At 51.0% G+C, this 21,252-nt stretch overlaps 1 protein-coding gene across 9 annotated transcripts; it reads left to right on the plus strand.

The window, feature by feature from the left end:
• The first annotated feature begins 194 nt into the window (after window positions 1-194).
• Window positions 195-10,812, plus strand: FTSJ1 (FtsJ RNA 2'-O-methyltransferase 1). Of its 9 annotated transcripts, none has more exons than XM_033201104.1 (13): window positions 195-569; window positions 2,125-2,332; window positions 2,613-2,682; window positions 2,781-2,871; window positions 3,204-3,282; window positions 5,649-5,701; window positions 5,787-5,840; window positions 5,924-6,026; window positions 6,127-6,213; window positions 6,902-7,005; window positions 7,096-7,293; window positions 7,485-7,525; window positions 10,205-10,812. In XM_033201104.1, exons 2-12 carry the CDS (start codon window positions 2,212-2,214, stop codon window positions 7,515-7,517), a joined length of 993 nt encoding a protein of 330 aa, XP_033056995.1. In that variant the 5' UTR covers window positions 195-569; window positions 2,125-2,211; the 3' UTR covers window positions 7,518-7,525; window positions 10,205-10,812. The 9 variants fall into 9 exon arrangements, with proteins under 9 accessions (XP_033056995.1, XP_033056997.1, XP_033056998.1 ...); XM_033201106.1 differs by having other exon boundaries at window positions 6,908-7,005; XM_033201107.1 differs by having other exon boundaries at window positions 6,130-6,213; window positions 6,908-7,005.
• Window positions 10,813-21,252: the final 10,440 nt, after the last annotated feature.

Here is a 21,252-nt window from a genome sequence, read left to right on the forward strand (position 1 = left end):
TCGCAGCCGAGCAGCCTCCGCGCGCTCGCTCACTTCAAGAACGCATTTCTCCTGTCACGTTTATGCCCCCAGCGGTAATTTCGCTGCCCTGCACCCGAAAAATGAATGGGCGACGTCGTGCGCGTGGCATCTTGGGAAATGTAGTTTACAGGCTCAATGACAAGCACGGTCCAAGAAGGGAGGGGCGGGGGAGCAAGTCGATCTTGGCCTCGGAATAAAAAGAACAAAGAATCACCGGCAGTTTGCGCGTCGCGGCGCTTCAGCCACGCAGTGCGTGGATTCAGCCGCTTTGGCCGTGCCCGTTGCATGCCGGGAAACGCAGTTCGCGAGCCTCGGGTACGTCGACGATAGATGACGGGACTCACGTTGTACGTTCACATCAGGTCCCTGCACGCCTGAGCCTGGGCGGTCCACGATAGCGAGTGTGCCACGCTGCGACAGCTCATAGGCTTGTCCCCCGGGCATTCTGGTGGACTACGAAGGCAAACTGAAGCTCTACGACTTGTCGCCCGTTTGCGCTCTCGCCGAGGCACAGGCTGCTCGCAGACCACCCTGCTCCGAAAACTAAGGTGGGCCCTGGGGCACGGAGGACAGGGATGCGGGCGGAAACTATTGAGGAACTGTCCTGACTGCAGGGAAAGGAGGAGGTTCGCCCTGGGCGCCGCAGCTGTGTATGGTTCGGGCGGCTGGCACGGGTGGGTTCTAGACCCAAGGTTTGTCTGCAGAAGGGGACCCGTAGACGGGCTGGGTTCGAGGTGGGGACATGGGACGCAGCGGTCGGAGCCGCCTGGGACCGGTGGCCCCGATGGAGCTATGATCTTTGAGGTATTGATGAGGAGGGACAGGGAGTGTGGTCAGAAGGCTGTTTAATGGGAGGTTGGTTGGAGCGCGAGGGTGGGGTGTTACTGGGGAATCAATGGGGGCTAATAAGAATATTTTAGTCTAAGTGTTGTTCATTGATTGATTAATGAGGGGAAGGCAGAGTAAGCAACTAGAATATAACGAGTGGTGGATAGGAACGTGATCCCCCAGGGATTGATGGAGGTATGATATTCAACGGGTTAATGGAAAGTGATGGGACATAGTAATGGCAAGGATGATGGTGAGGCTGTGGGGGGAATAATAGATGAATGGGGGTCATGATCAAGGGGCCGTGGTGAAAGAAGAGATAATGAGAGGCTGATGTGTTGTAGTCAGAGTCAATAGTTGGGCTATGGTGGCATGACCATTGAGGAATTAGGGGACAGAGTGAGCAAAGAGAGGGTAATAGTAAACTAGGGTTGGGGGGTTAACTTTTGTTGCTACATAGTAGGTGAATAGTAAACTGTTGGAGTGTGATCATCCAGTGATGGATCCATGGAGAGCGGGGTGGACAGTGAGGGGAGAATGGGGAACTGATGTGTGATCATCAGGGAGTAACGTGTTTGTTAATGAAAGGGTTACAGGGCAGGGGGCTAGTGCTGTGATCTATGAAGGGTCTATTGGAGAAAACTGAGTTAATGGGGGCTGATAAATCAGTAATTGAATGCTCAATGGGGAACTAATAGACCATGATTCTCCAGGCATTATTAGAGGTTCATAAGGATGTAGTAATAAAGGGGGCCTAATCGTCTAAGGGATTAATGGGGAATGGGGCGAAATGAGAGAGATATAGGGAGTGGGAGGTACAATGAAGTAGTATTAGGATAAAGGTGGAAAGCAAGGGATTAATGGGGGCTGATAGGACTGTATGAATCTAGGGGCAATGAGGACAACTGGGGATACAGTCAGTGAGATTTTAATGGGCATGACGTGGGCAGAGAAGGGTTGATAGTGACAGTTACAGGGTTTAATGTGTGGAGTGTGGGTGACAGTGATGGGAGGTGGACAGGCTCACAAGTTGGCCATCTATGGGATTAATGTTGGGTTTATGGGGTCTTTTGTAGGAACTGGGGGGTAAGTGATGGGGACGAGGAGGGTCTGTGTGATAAGCAATGGAGCCTGAGAGTTCGGTGATAGGGTCCTTTGGACCCTATAAGGTCAGTGGGGTCAGTTCCAGGGCTTCAGTCAGCCCATCTTCTGTGTGAGCTATCATGTGGGTCAGATGAGCCCAGTTTAGTTTGTATGGTTCTCTCCACCCTACAGAGGTAGGTGGTAGCCCACTCATCTGGTTACTGATACTGGCCGGCATCAGCTGACTGTCGGCAGGTCCTTGGGCAACTGGTGTCTGAAATGGGACGGACGTCGAAGGACAAGCGGGATGTCTACTACCGCCTGGCTAAGGAGAATGGCTGGCGTGCTCGCAGTGCCTTCAAACTGCTACAACTGGATAAGGAATTCCAACTCTTCCAAGGTCCCTGACTGGTGGGCAGGTCACTGGGCGGTGAGGTGGGCACAGGAGGTAGACAAGTAGGCTAGGTCTGCAGAGCTCCCTATGGTAGGTAGGCTGATTCAGAGGGTCTCTGGGGCAGGGAGACAGGCAGGAAGATAGGCAGAATACCGGAGAGGAGTTGGGCACCTGGGCAGTGGAGATATGTGGGTGCTCCCCAGGGGAGAGGGGTGAACTTTGCAAGGGTCTCCAGGTTGGAGAAGTGGGTACAGCTGACCAGGATGCTTTCACTATGTATGCCCAGGCGTGACACGGGCAGTTGACCTGTGTGCAGCCCCGGGCAGCTGGAGCCAGGTGCTGAGTCAGAAGATTGGGTAAGTGTGGGGGTCCCAGATGGGCGACCCAGGAGGGCCAGCTGGGTGGGAGGGGCCCAGGAGTGAAACTAGGCTGATGTGGGCCATGTTGTCCACAGGGGCCAAGGGTCCGGCCACGTGGTGGCTGTGGACCTGCAGGCTATGGCTCCACTACCAGGTGTGGTACAGATCCAGGGGGACATCACCCAGGTAAGAGCGTGGCTGAGGGTATTGGGATATATCCTGGGTGAAGGCCCTTACCTGGGGTCTATGCAGAATGGAAGAGCAACGGAGAGGTGATGGAAACAGAGAGAGAGAAAGAGAATGAGAGAGTAACCATGGAGAAACAGCCAATGGGTCATCATTGCAGAGACACAGCAGAAAATGATGATGCTGGGTCCCCAGAGATGGAGTCCAATCTTAGAGAGGCAAAGCCTGGGAATTTGGCTGACCCAGGGTCTGTGGGCCAGGACCATGGGCAGGCGGGATCTGAGGGCAGCAGTGGAGGGCCGTGGGGCCACTCATCCTCCCTCTCTCCATAGCTGTCCACTGCCAAGGAGATCATCCAGCACTTTAAGGGCTGCCCTGCGGACCTAGTGGTGTGTGACGGGGCTCCTGATGGTAAATAGCAACAGAAAGTGGGAGGCCAGGCGGAGGCCCCTGTGTGTGTCCTTCTCTGTATCTCCCACCTTAGTTGACTTACTCACCTCTTCAGTTACTCCCTGCCTCTCCCTTCTTTTCTCAGCTTTCTCCCACATCTGGCAACTTTTCCCTACCTCTGCTGCCTGCTCTCTCTCTGCCTCTCTCTTCCTCCCACTTTGCACCCCACCCTTTTGAGTTTCATGTCTGTTGTCTACCTTTCCCTGCTCTCATCTCTCTGCAATTGTCCAATTCCGTTGCACTGTTCATTCATTTTCAGCCAGCCAGCCATTCAACACACATTTACTGAGCACCTATTGTGTTGGGAAAACATTCATGAATAAAATTCCATTAATCTTTAACCTCATGGAGCTGATGTTCTAGTGGGAGCAAATGGGAAAGAAAATAAATGATTGAGCTTTGTACCGTTAAAAGGGGATGCAGCCAGGCATGGTGGCTTCTACCCGTAATCCCAGTGCTTTGGGAGGATGAGATGAGAGGAACACTTGAGGCAGGAGTTTGAGACTAACCTTGCAACATAGCAAGACCCTGTCTAAAAAATTAGCTGGGCTTGGTGGTGCAAATGCCCGTAGTCCCAGTTACTAGGAGACTGAGGTGGGAGGATCACTTGAGCCAAGAGGTCGAGGTTACAGTACACTTTGATTGCACCACTGCACTCCAGCCTGGGCAACAGAGTGAGACCCTGTCTCTAAAAAAACGGGGTGGGCCGGGCACGGTGGCTCAAGCCTGTAATCCCAGCACTTTGGGAGGCCGAGACGGGCGGATCACGAGGTCAGGAGATCAAGACCATCCTGGCTAACATGGTGAAACCCTGTCTCTACTAAAAAATACAAAAAAAAAACTAGCCGGGCGAGGTGGTGGCCACCTGTAGTCCCAGCTACTCGGGAGACTGAGGCAGGAGAATGGCGTGAACCCAGGAGGCGGAGCTTGCAGTGAGCTGAGATCCGGCCACTGCACTCCAGCCGGGTGACAGAGCAAGACTCCGTCTCTAAAAAAAAAAAAAAAAAAAAAAAACGGGGTGGGGAGGCCAGGCATAGTGGCTCACGCCTGTAATCCCAGCACTTTTGGAGGCGAGGCGGGCAGATCACCTGAGGTCAGGAGTTCGAGACCTTAGCCTGACCAATATGATGAAACCCCATCTCTACTAAAAATACAAAAATTAGCCAGGTGTGGTGGCATGTGCCTGTAATCCCAGCTACTTGGGAGACTAAGACAGGAGAATCGCTTGAACCCGGGAGGTGGAGGTTGCAGTGAGCCGAGATCGCATCATTGCACTCCAGCCTGGGCAATAAGAGCGAAACTCTGTCTCAAAAAAAAAAAAAAAAAAAAAAAAAAGGTGGGGTGGGGATAGGTACCATAGGGAAATCATTGAGCAGGAGGAAAGCAGGAGTACCTGTTGGAATTTTAAATGAAGTGGATGGGGAAGTTCTCACTGACTTAACAGCAGAGACTAAAGGAGGTGGGGGAGTAAGCTATGGATATGTCTGAAGGAAGAGCAATCCAGGAAAAATTCCAGCCCATGCAAAGTTCCTGAGGCAGGAGGGTACTTGCTATGTATGAGTAATGACAAGGAGATCACTGTGGTTGGAACAGAGTGAGGGGGAGAGTGGTAAAAGGTAACATCAGAGAGGTGACAGGGGACAGGTCCTATAGGGCCTCGTGGGCCATGGTGAGGATGTTGGCATTTTCACCGAGATGAGAGCTTGAAGAAAACCATGAGAGGGTTGTGAGGAGAAGAGGACTGTGCTGGGCTTGGGCTGCTATGAGCTGTGTGAGGGCCAAGGGCAGAAGCAGGGGCTCCGGGGTAGAGTAGTCCAGGCAAGTGATAATGGGTGGGGGCAGTGGTGGAGAGAAGAAGATCAAGTCAGATCTTTTGAAAGTAGATATGTTAATGACTTCAATGTGGGTGTGAGGAGAGGATGCGGGGGGAGCATCAGAGGTGACTAAGGTTTTGGAGCTGAACAACTAGAAAGCTCAGATGAGATGGTGGGGATGGTGGGAGGAGCAGGTTTGGGAGGTAAGTCAGGAGTTTGGAGGTCAGGAGTATTGGAGATGTGGAATCTGATTTGTGAATCTGGAGTTCAGAGGAGCAGTCTGGGCTGGAGGTGGAAATGATAATGATGCTTGTACGTGAGGTCATTTTAGAATTGAAGTGAGTTCCTAAGGGTTAGGAGCTCAGAATGTGCATCCAGTTGGCAGATAGTAATTTGCATCCAGAACCTTAGCAGTAAGAGAGCCTGGAAAATGTTTTTAGTGTCTGATCTGTGTGGTACAAGAAGATGCACAGAGCAGGATGGGCCCCCCTAACGCTGTTCCTCTTGCCACAGTAACCGGCCTCCATGATGTTGATGAGTATATGCAGGCCCAGCTTCTCCTAGCTGTGAGTAACCCTGGCCACCCCTGACCCACTTTGGCCCCCTCCTGGCTGTCTCCACCTCAGCCTCAGCCGTCTGTCCTGCCCACAGGCTCTGAACATTGCTACACATGTCCTGAAGCCAGGGGGCTGCTTTGTGGCCAAGGTAAGTCTCAAGGAACCTGGTGGAGTAGAGAGAGATCGCTGAGGGCCAACCTCACCCGCTGTCTTTGCCGTCCCACCCTGCAGATATTCCGAGGCCGGGATGTGACGCTTCTCTACAGCCAGCTGCGGGTCTTCTTCTCCAGCGTGCTGTGTGCCAAGCCCAGGAGCAGCCGGAACTCCAGCATCGGTCAGTGGGGTGGAGGGGCCAGGCAGGCAGCCCCGGATTTCTGGGATGCCGCCTGCACAAGGAGGATGCGGCAGTCACGCCTCATTCCACCTTCCCCCAGCAGAGGCCTTTGCTGTCTGTCAGGGCTATGACCCTCCCGAGGGCTTCATCCCGGACCTGAGCAAACCCCTGCTGGACCATTCTTACGGTGAGAGCTGGAGCATGGGTCACCCTGGGGGACTCTGCCGCACCTTATGCCATCTAGGTCCCTTGAGGGCCCACAGCCTCACCCCCTGGTGGAGGCTCTCTCCCCTCATGGGAATTTTTTTCCCAAGGGGATCCTCAGCCCCATTTTCTGGTGGAAATCCCATCCCTTTATGGGTATTTTGTCCCAGGAGGAGCTTCAGCCCAGGCAGTCCTCTAGTGGTAACTCTTGGGCCTGGTGAAAATTCCATCCCAGGAGGATCCTGAGCCCTGCCCCAGTGGAGGCTCCACCTGCCTAAGGACATTCTCTCCTAGGAAGATCTCAGTCACGCCCCCAGGTGGAAGCCTCCTTGGTATGAAACTTTTGCCCCTTAAGCCTCTAGCAGGAAGAGACAGAGCCTGCCCCTGGGATGACATTTGAGTGAGGGAGATGTCATCCAGGCAGCATATAATCCAGTGTCAGGTGGACATACATACAGTGAAAAAGAGCAGGGCACCAATGTTTTAGAAGGCGTGATTATGGAGGGCCTCCCCAAGGAGGTGATCTGAACCAAATGAAGGATTTCTGGTGGGGTGGGAAGAGAGTAGCTGGTAGATCTGTGGGGAGGGCTTGGCAACCATACTGCTGCCTGTGTCATGACTGGCCCCAGGCATCTAGACCTTGTCCTCAGTTATCTCCCCCTGTTCCTAAGACCCAGATTTCAACCAGCTGGATGGTCCCACCCGCATCATTGTGCCTTTTGTGACTTGTGGGGACCTGAGCTCCTATGATTCGGACCGCAGTTACCCACTGGACGTGAGTGCCCAACCAAGAGCAGGTGGGTGGGAGCAAGGCTGTCCTAGATTCCCAGGTCCTCACTATCTCCCTACCCCTCTGTCTCTGCAGCTAGAGGGCGGCTCAGAGTACAAGTACACACCACCCACACAGCCCCCCATCTCGCCACCATACCAGGAGGCCTGCACCTTGAAGAAGAAGGGGCAGCTGGCCAAGGAGATCCGCCCCCAGGACTGCCCCATCAGCAGAGTAGACACGTTTCCCCAGCCCCTGGTCACCCCTCAGCGCCACAGCCTGCTGGCCCCTGAGGTCTGGAAATGTGACTCTCAACCCACATTGACCCCTTCCCCGTGTGCCTCTTTCTGACCCAAATCTCATGGTTTCTGGGGCCAAAATTCCCTTTCCTGCCTCCCAATAGCTATAAAAAATTGGTAAAACCAAGCATAATGAATGGAACAATTTCACCAAATATGTGAGTCACTTTTCTTTTTCTTGAGTAGATGGAAGACAATGAAATGAGTTGTTCACCTTAACCATTACGGTAAGTTTGCCTTGTTATCTAAAGGTTTGAGTAAGGGCAACCTTTATGAAAAACCTCAGTAAAATTTCACCTTTGAAATTTTATGTCAACTGATAAGATTTTAATCAACAAACCCTTTTCTAAACATCTATTGTTGTATGACAGGAACTGCTTTAAGCATTTTACATTTGAGGCATTCAGTAAACATTTATTGAGCACATACTGTGTGCCAGGCATTGTTCTAGGTTTGAAGATAGAGCAGGGAGCAAAACAGAAATATTTTGGCTCTCACAGTACTTCCAGTTTGGAAAAGAGGCAACAATCAATAAACAGTCTGTAAGTTCTAGAGTTTACATACACACATATACTATATAGCTTGCATTTTTCAATTTACATATCTTGCAATATATATAATAAGTAAAAGTAATATGGATATGAAAAATAGAAAAAAGTAAAGCAGGGTGAAGAGAATCAGGAATTCTAGGCATGGCAGTTTTCATCTTTTGGTGTTTTTGTTTGAGACAAGGTCTCACTCTGTAGCCCAGGCTGGAGTTCAGTGGTGCAATCTCCCGGGCTCAAAAAATCCTCCCACCTCAGCCTCCCGAGTAGCTGGGACTACAGGCGTGCACCACCATGCCCGGCAAATTTTTGTATTTTTAGGGGAGATGGAGTTTCACCATGTTGCCCAGACTGGTCTCGATCTACTGGGCTCAAGCAATCTGCCATCCTCGGCCTCCCAAAGTACCAGGATTACAGGCATGAGCCACTGCGCCCAGCCAGTTTGCACTTTTTAAAAGGGTTGTCATAGAAGGCCTCAGACACTCCTCAGAGGTAATGTCTGAGCAAAGACCTAAAGGCATTGCTGGAGGGAAGCTGTGTGTTTATCTGAGGAAAGAGCATTCCGGGTAAAGGAATAGCCAAGTCCCAAAAGTGGAACTGCACGTGGTATGGAAGGAAAGTTTATCCATAGCCAAATGTGCTAAAACCACAATATTAGAGGATGGCCCTTTCTGACAATGGCATAGCAGGTTATTCAGACTAAGTCAGCCATCACAAAAAGTCACCTTTTTTTTTTGAAGCAGAGTCTTGCTCTGTTACCCAGGCTGGAGTGCAGTGGCGTAATCTCAGGTCACTGCAACCTCCATCTACGGGTTCAGGCGATTCTCCTGCCTCAGCCTCCCGAGTAGCTGGGATTACAGGTGCCCGCCACCATGCATGGCTAATTTTTATATTTTTAGTAGAGACGGGGTTTCGCCATGTTGGCCAGACTGGTCTCAAACTCCTGACCTCGGGTGATCCACCTGCCTCGGCCTCCCAAGGTGCTGGAATTAGAGGCATGAGCCACCGCACCCTGCCTTTTTTGTTTTGTTTTGAGACGGAGTCTCGCTCTGTCGCCCAGGCTGGATGGAGTGCAGTGGCCCTATCTCAGCTCACTCAACCTCTGCCTCCCGGGTTCAAGAGATTCTCCTGCCTCAGCCTCCTGAGTAGCTGGGATTACAGACACATGCTGCCCCCTCACCCAGCTAACTTTTGTATTTTTCGTAGAGACGGGGTTTCGCCATGTTGGCCATGCTGGTCTCGAATTCCTGACCTCACAAAATCTGCCTGCCTCAGGCCTCCCAACGTGCTGAGATTACAGGCATGAGCCACCACACCCGGCCACAAGAAGCCACCTTAAGGGAAACTGAAACAGCAAATCATTGTGTGAAAGAGATTTACAATTTCTAATATTTAAAGGATCCTGTAAATCAATAAGGAAAAAAACGAGAGTGACCAGTAAGCACATGAAAAGCTGCTCATCAGGAAAATGCAAATGAAAACTCAAAATATCAACAACACTAAGTATTTGGAAAGATATGCAGCAATTGAAAGCCTCGTACACGCTACTGGGAAGGTAAAGTGGTACAGCCACTGTGGAAAACTTAGGCATTACCTACTAAAGCTGCATGTGTGCCAGTTCCACTCCTAAAAAGTGAGTCCTAGAGGCCGGGCGTGGTGGCTCAACGCCTGTAATCCCAGCACTTTGAGAGGCCGAGGTGGGTGGATCGCCTGAGGTCAGGAGTTCAAGACCAGCCTGACCAACATGGCAAAACCCCATCTCTACTAAAAATACAAAAATTAGCCAGGCCTGGTGGTGGGCGCCTGTAATCTCAGCTACTCAGGAGGCTGAGGCAGGAATCACTTGAACCTGGGAGGTGGAGGTTGCAGTGAGCTGAGAATGTGCCACTGCACTCCAGCCTGGGCGACAGAGTGAGACTCCGTCTGAATAAAAAAAAAAGGAATTGAGTCCTAGAGTGTTGTTAGCAGCACTATCTGTAGTATGCCCATGAAATCGTGGTACATTCACTGTAGAGAACTGTACAACAATGACAGTGAACATCCTGCAATTACACCAAATAACACCTTGTAGTTATTCATTAAACTGAATATATATGCATTTTCTGTATGTCATGGTTCACCACAAAAGTAGGAGGAAATGTCACAAAAATGTTAGCAGCAGAGTTAGCTGGGTGTGGTAGCACATGCCGCCTGTAATCCCAGCTACTTGGGAGGCTGAGGCAGGAGGATCACTTGAGCTTGGGAGGTTAAGGTTGTTGTAAGCTATGATGGAGCTCCACTGCACTCCAGCCTGGGTGACAGAGCAAGACCCTGTCTCTAAAAAAACAAAACAAATAAAAATTTTCTTTGACTTTTGGTTAGCTGGCAAGCTGATACAACTCAGAAACTGCTCAGTGTCAGAAAAACCAGAACTTGTTGATGAACTTGTTTTCAAATATCATCTCATCAACGAGGCCTGGACAAACAAGCCCTGAGGAGGGATCTGCAACAACCCTGAAGACAACAAGGAAAGAAAGCATAGAAGTCTGTCCGCACTGCAGTGGGAATTCTTGAGTGAGGTCTTACCTCTTCTTTAAACCTTTTCAGGAGTGTCCTGATTATATCCAGAAATTTCCCTAAAAGCAGGGATTCTTAACCTGGATAGAAGCCAGGGGTAACCATAAACTTGATGGAAGAAAATGTTACATCTTTATTTTCAGCAATAAAACAACTTTAGCCTTACTCCCATGTTATAAATGCTGGCAACAAATCACAATAGTAAAAGCAGTACCTGGGATTTTCCCACCAATACAAACCAGTTACAACAACTGTAATGTAACATAAAAAGGCATCTTGAAGTATTGTTCATATTTGTCACCTCTTGGAGTGATAGCAGATCCTATAAGTTGATGTATTAATTAAAAAGCCCATATATGACTGCAGCTCAATTTGTTTCAATTAATATATAGTAATATTGTAATTCAATGTAATTGGCTTCCATTGTCATCTGTGTGTGTGTGTGTGTGTGTGTGTGTATATATACTTTTAAAAATATTCTGTGAAGGGGTTCACAGATTTAACCAGATGCCAAAGGGTTCCGCAGAACAAATTTATTTATTTATTTGAGACAGAATTGTGCTCTGTCACCCAGGCTGGAGTGCGATGGCATGATCTTGGCTCACCGCAACCTCCACCTCCTGGGTTCAAGCGATTCTCCTGCTTCAGCCTCCTGAGTAGCTGGGATTACAGGCATGCACCACCACACCCAGCTAATTTTTTATATTTTTAGTAGAGATGGGGTTTTGCCATGTTGGCCAGGCTGGTCTTGAACTCCTTGCCTCAAGTGATCTGCCCACCTCGGCCTCTTTTTTTTTTTTTTTGAGACAGAGTCTTGGTCTTGTCGCCAAGGCTGGAGTGCAGTGGTGCGACCTCGGCTCACTGCAACTTCTGCCTCCCAGGTTCAAGCGATTCTCCTGCCTCAGCCTCCCAAGTAACTGGGATTACAGGTGCCCACTACCATGCCCGGCTAATTTTTGTATTTTTAGTAGAGACGGGGTTTCACCATGTTATCCAGGCTGGTCTTGAACTCCTGACCTCAGGTGATCTGCCCGCCTCGGCCTCCCAAAGTGCTGGGATTCCATGCGTGAACCACTGCGCCTGGCCTCCAGAACAAATTTTTTAGGTTAAGAACCTGACTTAAAGAAACGTCATGGCCGGGCGCGGTGGCTCAAGCCTGTAATCCCAGCACTTTGGGAGGCCGAGACGGGCGGATCACGAGGTCAGGAGATCGAGACCATCCTGGCTAACACGGTGAAACCCCGTCTCTACTAAAAAATACAAAAAACTAGCCGGGCGAGGTGGCGGGCACCTGTAGTCCCAGCTACTCGGGAGGCTGAGGCAGGAGAATGACGTAAACCCGGGAGGCGGAGCTTGCAGTGAGCTGAGATCCGGCCACTGCACTCCAGCCCGGGCTAGAGCAAGATTCCGTCTCAAAAAAAAAAAAGAAACGTCAGGGCCAGGCACGGTGGCTCATGCCTGTAATCCCAGCACTTTGGGAGGCTGAGGCGGGCGGATCACTTGAGGTCAGGAGTTCGAGACCAGTCTGGCCAACATAGTGAAACCCCGTCTCTACCAAAAATACAAAAATTAGCTGGGTGTAGTGGTGTATGCCTGTAATCCCGGCTACTCGGGAGACTGAGGCAGGAGAATCACCTGAACCCGGGAAATGAAGGTTACAGTGAGCCAAGGTCGTGCCACTGCACTCCAGCCTGGACAACAGAGTGAGACTCTGTCTCAAAAAAAAAGCAACGTCAGAAAGTCTACCTGGACTGCAGTCCTCAATTTCTATAACTTAATGAACAGGAGCTGACAGAAACTCCCCAACTAGACGAACAGAACTGTTTTCTACAGCTTAATCCTGTGTCCTTAGAAACTCACGTACTCTGTGATCCAAGGACTATCCACGCCACGGTCCAGTGACCTCAGGAGTATCCACATACCAGTCTGCGACCCCAGCTGTTTCCACACCTGACTGTGACTCACCCCAGTTACTGTGTGTGACCCCAGGAGTATACACACTCAAGTCTGGGACAAACATTGTCCAATCTGCAGTCAGAGATGGTGTTTAAACTCTGGAGCGTGTGTTCATAGGCATGCCTACACTCTAGTCTCTGACCACGAGAATAACCACACCCAAGTCCGTGTGACTTCAGGAATGTCCAGACCCCAGTTTGTGTCAGTCTAGGAATGTCCACACCATGGTGACTTAACCCAGGAGTCTTCTCACCAAAGTCAGTGTGACCACAGGAATGTCCACACCCCAATCTATGAATATGCACGGCCCAACAATGTATGACGGAAGTGTCCACACAAAAGGCCATGTGACACAGGTGTAGCCATACCCATTACAGTGCAAATTCAGCAGCGTTCACACGAGAGCCTGTGAGACCTCAGGAGTGTCCTCACGCCAGGTTCTGTGAGTCCAGCAGTGGCAATGGCTTGGAGTTTCCATAGCCATCTTAGTGGTGCCATAAATGTGTACCTCAAACTGTGACCACAGAGGAGGCCATACTCTAGTCTGGGTGACCTCATGGGTGTCCACAGCTCAGTCTGTGGTGCTTTGGGAGTGGTTTTGCCCCAGTCCAGCCACCTCAGGAGTATCCCCCCAATTTTTATGACACAAGTAATGTCCAGTTCCCAGCGTATGTGACCCTGGTGTTGTCCAAACCCCATAGTCTCTGGCTATTAGTGTGTCTATACTCGTCTTGACGGCCTCAGGCAGGTGCACTCCCCCATCTGTATGACCAGAAGACTATCGACTCTCCTGTCATTGTGACCACGGAAGTGTAAAACTCCAGTGCCAGTGACTACTGGTGGGTCCACATTCCAGTCTGGGTGACCCAGGGGAGGGCACAGTCCTGTCTGTGTGACCATAGGAGTCTTCACACCCCAGTATCTGTGACCACACAGGAGTCAATTTCCCAGTCAGTGTGACCAGAGGGATGTTCACACCAAATTGTGTGACCACAGGAGTATCCACACTTACCTGCATGTCCTGAGAGGTGTCTGTACTCCAGTGGGTGTGACACCAACAGTGTCCACAACACAGTCTGTGTGACTCCAGGAGTGTCTCTCCCCTCAGTCAGTGTGAGTCTAGAAGGATCTACACCAAGTCTTGGGGGCCCAGGAGTGTTCCTTCCCCAATCTTTATGACTCAGGGGGCATTCACCCCCCCGTCACACAGATGAAGCATATCCACAGCTGGGTCTGTGTGACCCCAGCAGAGTCTGCTTCACAAGTCATGTAACCACAGGAGTGTCCCCAGCCAAGCCTATGGGAATCCAGGAGTGTCCACATCACAGTCACTTGACCACAGTGGTGCCGACTTCCCAGTTTATGTGTCCTCAGTCATGTCCTTGTTCCAGACTGTGTGACCCCAGTGTCCACACCCCAAACTCGGTGATCCAAGAGGTTATCCTAACTCCAGTCTGCGTGACTCCACTGTTGCCCACACACCAATCTGTATGACCCTAAGAGAACACATCCCAGTCTGTGATGCTTCAGGAGTGGCCACACCCTACTCTGCGTGACCCCAGGAGTGGCTACACCACAATCAGCATGACCCCAGGATTTCTTACTCCAAAATCTAGTAACATCATGAGTGTCTACACCTCACCTGTGTGATTCCAAGAGGATCCACACCCCAGGCTGTGTGACCCTGGGAAGGTCCCTATAGCAGTCAGTGTAAACCCAGGAGTGTGTTCTTCCCCGTCAGTGTGAGCCAGGAGGGCATATCTAGAGGAAGAGTGATCCAGGGAAAGGCGAAGGGCTGGGTGTGTGGTAGCTCACACCTGTAATCCCAACACTTTGGGAGGCCAAGGTGGGCAGATCACCTGAGGTCAGGAGTTTGAGACCAGCCTGGGCAACATGGTGAAACCCCATCTCTACTAAAAATACAAAAATTAGCCGGGCATGGTGGTGGGTGTCTGTAGTCCCAGCTACTTGGGAGGCTGAGGCAGGTGAATCACTTGAACCTGGGAGGTGGAGGTTGCAGGGAGCTGAGATTGTGCCACTGCACTCCAGCCTGGATGATAGGCCAAGACTCTGTCTCAAAAAAAAGAAAGAAAGGCAAAGGCCCTAAGGCAATGGCCCTGATGTGCCTGGCACATTTGAGGAACAGGCCAGCGGGGCAGGAGCAGAGTGAGCAAGGAGCCAGGGCGGGCGGTGAGGTCAAGGGGGACCCAGGGGCTTGTGGGTCACAGAGAGGACTTTGGCTCTTTCTCTGAGAGAGATGAGAGCCACGCAGGGCTCTGAGCAGAGGAGGGCCCTGGGCTGACTTGGGTTGCAACGGATCCCTCTGGCTGCTGTGGTGCTGGCTACTCAACTGTTATTTTTGTCAAAAGTCAGAGAACTGTATGCCAACAGGGTGAACTTTTGTATGTAAATTATAACTCTTTAAGTTACAACTTTTGGAAAATGTGCAGTACTGGCCAGGCATAGTGGCTCATGCCTGTAATCCCAGCACTTTGGGAGGCTGAGGTGGGAGGATAGTTTTAGCCTGGGAGATTGAGGCGGCAGTGAGCTGAGATCATGCCGCTGCACTCCAGCCTGGACAACAGAGCAAGACCCTGTCTCAAAGAAAAAACAAAAAACAAAACAAAATAAAAAAAGTGCAGTACTTTGCAAGCAATAAAGATTGCTATTTCTGCAAGAGAGTCTGTGCTCATGCCTGTCCCTACTCCTCTCCTTTCTGCACAGACGCATCTCAGGAATGCACCTGAGGAAAAGGCGGTACCGGGGCCTCCCTCAACTGCTCAAGGTAGCGCTCCTTTGTTGTCTGCTGTGAACTGAATTGTGAATTCAGCAAATTCCTTGTTGAAGCTTTAATCCCCAATGTGACTGTACTTGGAGATGAGGGTAATTAAGGTTAAATGAGGCCATAAGGGCAGGGTCCTAATCTGATAGAACTGGTGTCCTCATTAGAGAGGGAAGAGACGCCAAAGCTCCCTCCCTCTCTCCCTGTGGGCACGCAGAGGAAAAGCCACGTGAGGACAGAGAAAGAAGGTGGCTGCCTACAAGCCAGAAAGAGAAGCCTCACCAGAAACCAACCCTACCAGCACCTCGCTCTTGAACTTCCAGCCTCCAAAACTGTGAGAAAATAAACGTCTGTGGTTTAAGCCGCTCGGTCTGAGGTATTTTGTTAAGGCAGTCCAAGCAGCTAATTGCCTCTCAGTTTCAAGGCTGATTTCAGGAGACTCATGTTGGCCAGGTGTAAGGGGAGCCAGTGCTCAAGCGAAGGAAGGAAAATTCAGTACATCTTCCTTGTCTAGCTGAAGGGGGCTCTGGGGCAGCAGGAGGGGCCCAGGGCAAGGCTGGGATGAAATCCGTGGCACTCCTACAGGTTCTGAGGGTAGCGTCATGGAATATCCTCCGCCACATTACAAAATGACTAATAATTGCTTGGGGAGCTTTCAGAACTGCCCCGAGGCTTCCTCTAACACTCCACCCACACCTGGCTCATGCCAGGTTGCTCCTGCAGAACACATATGCAGCTTTAGAGCCATCGATGCCTTGGTTTGGGAGAATAGGTGTGGTGTCATCTCAGGCTCGGTGGCAGCCCAAGGGAAGCGGCAAGTGTTCTGAGTCTCTCTAGATGACAAAGGAGCTGAGGAAAGCTGGAGTGAATTATGAGTCACAGCCCGTACCTCACAAGAAAGTTCTGCCCAATGCCAGAGCTGGGAGTCATCACCAGTTATGCAGCGTTGGTGAAGAAGAGCCTTGGGATAATTGGTATGCATGCCTGCACATAGGTGTGTGCGTACTAGCACGTGTGAAGTTATGCAGGAGTGCATGGTGTGCTTATGCCCGCGTGTGTGCACATTGACAGTCCTTTTGTGCATGCATACATACATGGCACATGCGTGTGCATTCACGCTTTGCTGTTTTGAATGCAGGTATGGTTATAAGTGCATGTGGGCAACATAAGTTCAAGTGTGCATTCTCATGGAGATGCTAGGGTGCAGCAGGCACATGGGGACCTGTTCCCTGACAAGGGTGTTTGTGAAAAGCAATTGTGCATATGCGTGAGGGTGTACTTATGTGTGAGAGTCTGTGTGCAAAGTCCGTGGGTGCTACCCTGAGTGTTTGTGTCTGTGTGTATACACATGTATGCCAGGTGCACATGCATGGCTGTGTGTGAGTGCGTAAGTGGAGAGAAGCACATTGGCCCAAGTTGGTAAGTCGAGTTCTCTATGCATGTATACCCCTGGGCAACCACCCCTGTGCAAGTGTGAGTAAACAAGTACATACGGGCCTGAGTGTAGATGTCCGTGCACATGTACTCCTGGGAGCCTGTGCGTCGGCATGCTGTATGCATGGCTGCAGGGATTTCCCACGTGTGTGTGTGCACAGATGCACAAGTGCCCAGGAACCTAGATTGTGGTCTCTGTACACATGTACCTCTGGGCACCATGCATGTGTGTGTGCAAAAGTGCATGTGTGCCTATGGGCTCAGGTCTGGCTGTCTGTGTACATATATCCCCTGGATGCCCATAAAGGTGTGAGTGTATACTGCAGGTGCATATTTGTCCATGGGCCTCAGTCTGGGTATTTGTGAACATATACCCTGTGTGAACATGCATGGGTGTGTGGATGTGATCAGGTATGCCCATGGACCCAGGCCGCGGCATCTGTGTACAGGTACCTCAGGGTGCCCGTGTGTGTGTGTGTGTGTGTGTGCATGTATGCATGTGTAACTCTGGAGGCCCATGCATGTGTGTGCACATGGCTTCAAGTGTGTCCAAGGACCTGGGTCTGGGCATGTGTGTACATGTATCCCTAGGAACCCATGTGTGAGTATGCTCATGTGTTCAGTGGTGCCAATGGCCTTGGATCTTGGTGCCTGTGTATGTGTACCCTTGGGGGACCAGAGATGGCATTCATGCATGCATATGTAGCACCATGGGGGAATCTGTGTACAGATTTACCTCCACCTCCACCTGGCTGGGGATCATAAAGAAAACCAAGGGATGTGCTACCTCCATGAATCCTGGTTTCAGCAGAGCTAAGGGAGTGAAATTTGGGACCATTTTACTTGTCTCAAACCTTGTTATCCGAGACAAAGCTAGAGCTTAGAAAATATCCCTTCCTTCTTTCAGCCCCCAGAGACAATGTGGCCAGGCTCCAGAGGGCTGGGAAGATGAGCAATGCTTGTGAACCACTATGATAGGAAGCAGAAGGGTCAAGAAGCCCCTGGGAAGGGATTAGGGCTAGGGTTAGGGAGAAAACACTTGGACCTGGAGGCTCAGGGGAGGCTTCCTAGATGGGACGGGTAGGAAGAGGCAGTGAAGGGGCCCACAGCAATGGAGAGGAGTTGGACTGCAGGGATGGGGTAGGGGGACAGACGACAAGGGGCACTCAGAAGACTAATGTCTGGGAGTGGGAAAACAGTGTTTGCTCAGCCAGGAAGCTGCATCCAGATCTTTTATCATTTGTGGAAGACCAAGTACCCATGCCTTGGAGGAGCCCAGAGACGAACCAGAGTTTGGAGCTAGGGGCGAGGTGGTTCCCTCTGTCCCTGTAACAGGCAGTCTAGGCTTAAAGAGCTGTCCAGGCTGGGCTTGATGGTTCACGCCTGTAATCCCAGCACTTTGGGAGGCCGAGGCAGGCGGATCACCTGAGATCAGGAGTTTGAGACCAGCCTGACCAACATGGAGAAACCCCGTCCCTACTAAAAATACAAAATGAGCCAGGCATGGGGGCACATGCCTGTAATTCCAGCTACTTGGGAGGCTGAGGCAGGAGAATCACTTGAACTCGGGAGGCAGAGGCTGCATTGAGCCGATATCACGCTATTGCACTCCAGCCTGGGCAACAAGAGTGAAACTCTTGTCTCAAAAAAAACAAAGAAAAGAAAAGAACTGTCCGGGATTCCACAGGCCCCTGGGGCCCAGGGTAAGCTGCCTGCCCTCTCTGGTCCTCGGTCTTCTTCATTGTCACATGGCCTGCCTGTCTGCAGCCCAGGCCCCAGGAAGCATTTAGCCTGAGAGAGGAGCCCATGGACAGTGGGCAGGCAGCTGGCTGCTCCCCAAGATTGGGCCACCCTCCTGCTCCTCTGCCACTTCCTCAGAGGCAAAGCTTGGAAATGGGCTGGGGGAGCCATGGCCACAGGCCAGTCAGCATGGGGGAAGCCTGGTGGGGTTGAAACCCTGGGCTAGGAGGAGGCACTTCCACCACGAACCCTGGTCCCCCACCAACCCACCTGAACATAGCAGGGGAGGCACAGGGACCCACAACCTTCCTCCTGACCCCAGCTGGAGAAGGATGTTGCTGCTCCTGCATTCCAAGCTGGCCCAGATGTAGAGTGGTCCCCTAAGGGTGTACTTCCACAGACACCAAGATTCAAGCCCATTGGCACAGCTGAATACATGAGCATTCCCACACATGGGCCCCTAGGGGTACATGGACACAAATCTCCCCTTCCAGTCATGGCACCCCAGCCCTGATCAGCTTCACCCCTAAAAGCTCCCAGGTGCAGGGTCAAGACCTTCTTGTGCCCCTACTTCAACCCCAAGCCAATGGCTTTTCTTTTTTTTTTTCCAGAGATTGGGCTGGAGGGGTCTCACGCTGTCACCCAGGCTGGAATGCAGTGGCACAATCATAGCTTACTGCAGCCTGATCTCACAACTGATCCTCCGACCTCAGCTACAGGTGCGAGCTACCACGCCTGGCTCTGAGCCAATGGCTTTTTTTTAGATCCTCCAGAAGGTCAACAATACTGACTGCAGAACCTCAGGCAAGCCACAGCACAGTTGTGCAGGCTGTGCTCTAACAAAAGTTGCCTGGCCACAGAAGACACGGGGAACAGAAACGCAGCCTGGGCTCCTCTAGCATCACTGGGGCCTGGCTTGGGGCTGTGTCCATCAGGAGGAAGGGGCATCCTTTTCTAAAGTTCACACAGGCATTATGTGAACTAGTGGCGCCCCTCAGTGTCCAGGTTTTTAAAGGCAAAGGAAACGTGGACATTCGCAGAAAATGAACATGGCCCCAGAGCCAGGCGTGCCTTCACCGGGGATGTCTCTGAGCTGGAAAAAAATACTCAGCCATTGTCTAGTGCAGCCCTATGCTTATCAGGAAACATTTAAAAAACCTTTTAAATGGACAAAACTAGTCCCAAGATGTCCTTTCAATGGAACACTGGGTGTGGCTACCCGACCCCCTTAAGGCTTATCTGATTCTATAGCGGGCTGCACTTTTGTCTTTGGCTGGGCCATTTTGCACCTCTGTAGAGAGAGAAGTTAACCTGTGCAGGACTGATAATTCCCATCCATAATGAATGAATTTGTCCTGTAGAGATACAACTGATCTCTATCCTGTAGAAAAAGATTATTCCAGATATATATTGCATTTATTGGCAAATCCATTGCAGTATCTCTGGGAGTTTATATATGTTTGTTCTTCAGATTCCCCTCTGAGCCTAGTGTAACATCTTATGAGTTCCTCAATCATAAATTATCTGGGCCAGGCGTGGTGGCTCATGCTTGTAATCTCAACACTTTGGGAGGCCGAGGCGGGTGGATCGCTTCAGCCCAGGAGTTCAAGAGCAGCCTGGGCCACATGGAAAAACTCTGTCTCTACAAAAAGTACAAAAATTAGCTGGGAGTGGTGGCGAGCGCCTATAGTCCCAGCTACTCAGGAGGCTGAGGTGGGAGGATCACCTGAGCCCAGGGAGGTCAAGGTCTGCAGTTAGCTGTGATTGCACCACTGAACTCCAGCCTAGGTGACAGAGTGAGACTCTGTCTCAAAAACAAATAAATGATCTAAAAATCTTTGACACATGTTCACTTTATATTAGTAGGAGTCGTGATGTTACCATTTTGGACATAATTTTTTAATTGCATCTACCAGCTCACAGTACAGATGAGATCACCAAGCTGGGGGAGAAGGGACTTGCTTGAAGTGACCCTCATGGACTGGGACTGGAAGGCAGAGCTGAACTCAAGCTACTCTAGGTGCTGCCTGCTCCCGGAAGGAGGGGGATGTGCTGTGCCCAGGTGTGGAATGGAATGGGGGGCTGTGACACACCTCCACCATGGGGATATGGAGTGACCCTCTGGGATGAGGGGCTCATCTGTCAGGTCCCACCCTCTGTGCTGTGCCTTGATTCAGACCCAAGACACAACCAGCCATCCACCCCACCCCAGGTGGTCCTGGCCAGGGGAAGTGCTTAAATGCCCCCATTGCCATCCTGAAATGCTATGCTGGTGGTGACCATAGGAAAGCTTTATTTTAGGCATCTTATTTCAACTGCTGGACCCCAGCTTCCTTATCTATAAAATGTAGTTCCAGTTCCTGCCTTATATGATGTGGAGAAGATTAAATGAGATCATGGACATGAAGCTCTTCAAATTGCCCGGCACAGATTAAGCGCTCAATATATATCAGCTGTTAGTCATTAGGTCCGTTAGGTTTGCAGAACTTCCAGTAGTGGACATTTTTGAAGGGATGCTTGGGAACCCCTCGAGATGCTGGCCTAGCAGGACCCAGCTGCTCCATCCTTGGATGAAACACCCAACAAGTGTTCCCCAGGTTGATGGATCAAGGAGCTCAGACTCCTGGTCAGGGAAGACAGGCCTGGCTTGCTCTCTGGAACCCCCATGTTGCCATCCAGGAGATCCTGAGGCCCAAGGCACAAAGGAGGAGTACAAGGAGTGGTGAGTTCCTGACAGGAAATGATGGGGTGCCCTAGGAGAAATCACCTCTTAGGGTCTCGGTTTCCCCATCTACACAGTGGGCACTTAGGACCTGTGAGTTGCTGAAGACCTTTGCAGCCACCTTTTGGGGAAGAACAAATGTTCTCCAAGAGTGTAACGGCTGGAGGCTGACCCTCTCCCAGTCCAGGCCCTGCCATTGGAGACAAAGTACACCAGACA

Source organism: Trachypithecus francoisi, unplaced genomic scaffold, assembly GCF_009764315.1.
Source record: "Trachypithecus francoisi isolate TF-2019V2 unplaced genomic scaffold, Tfra_2.0 Lachesis_group6, whole genome shotgun sequence".
Lineage (NCBI taxonomy): Eukaryota > Metazoa > Chordata > Mammalia > Primates > Cercopithecidae > Trachypithecus > Trachypithecus francoisi.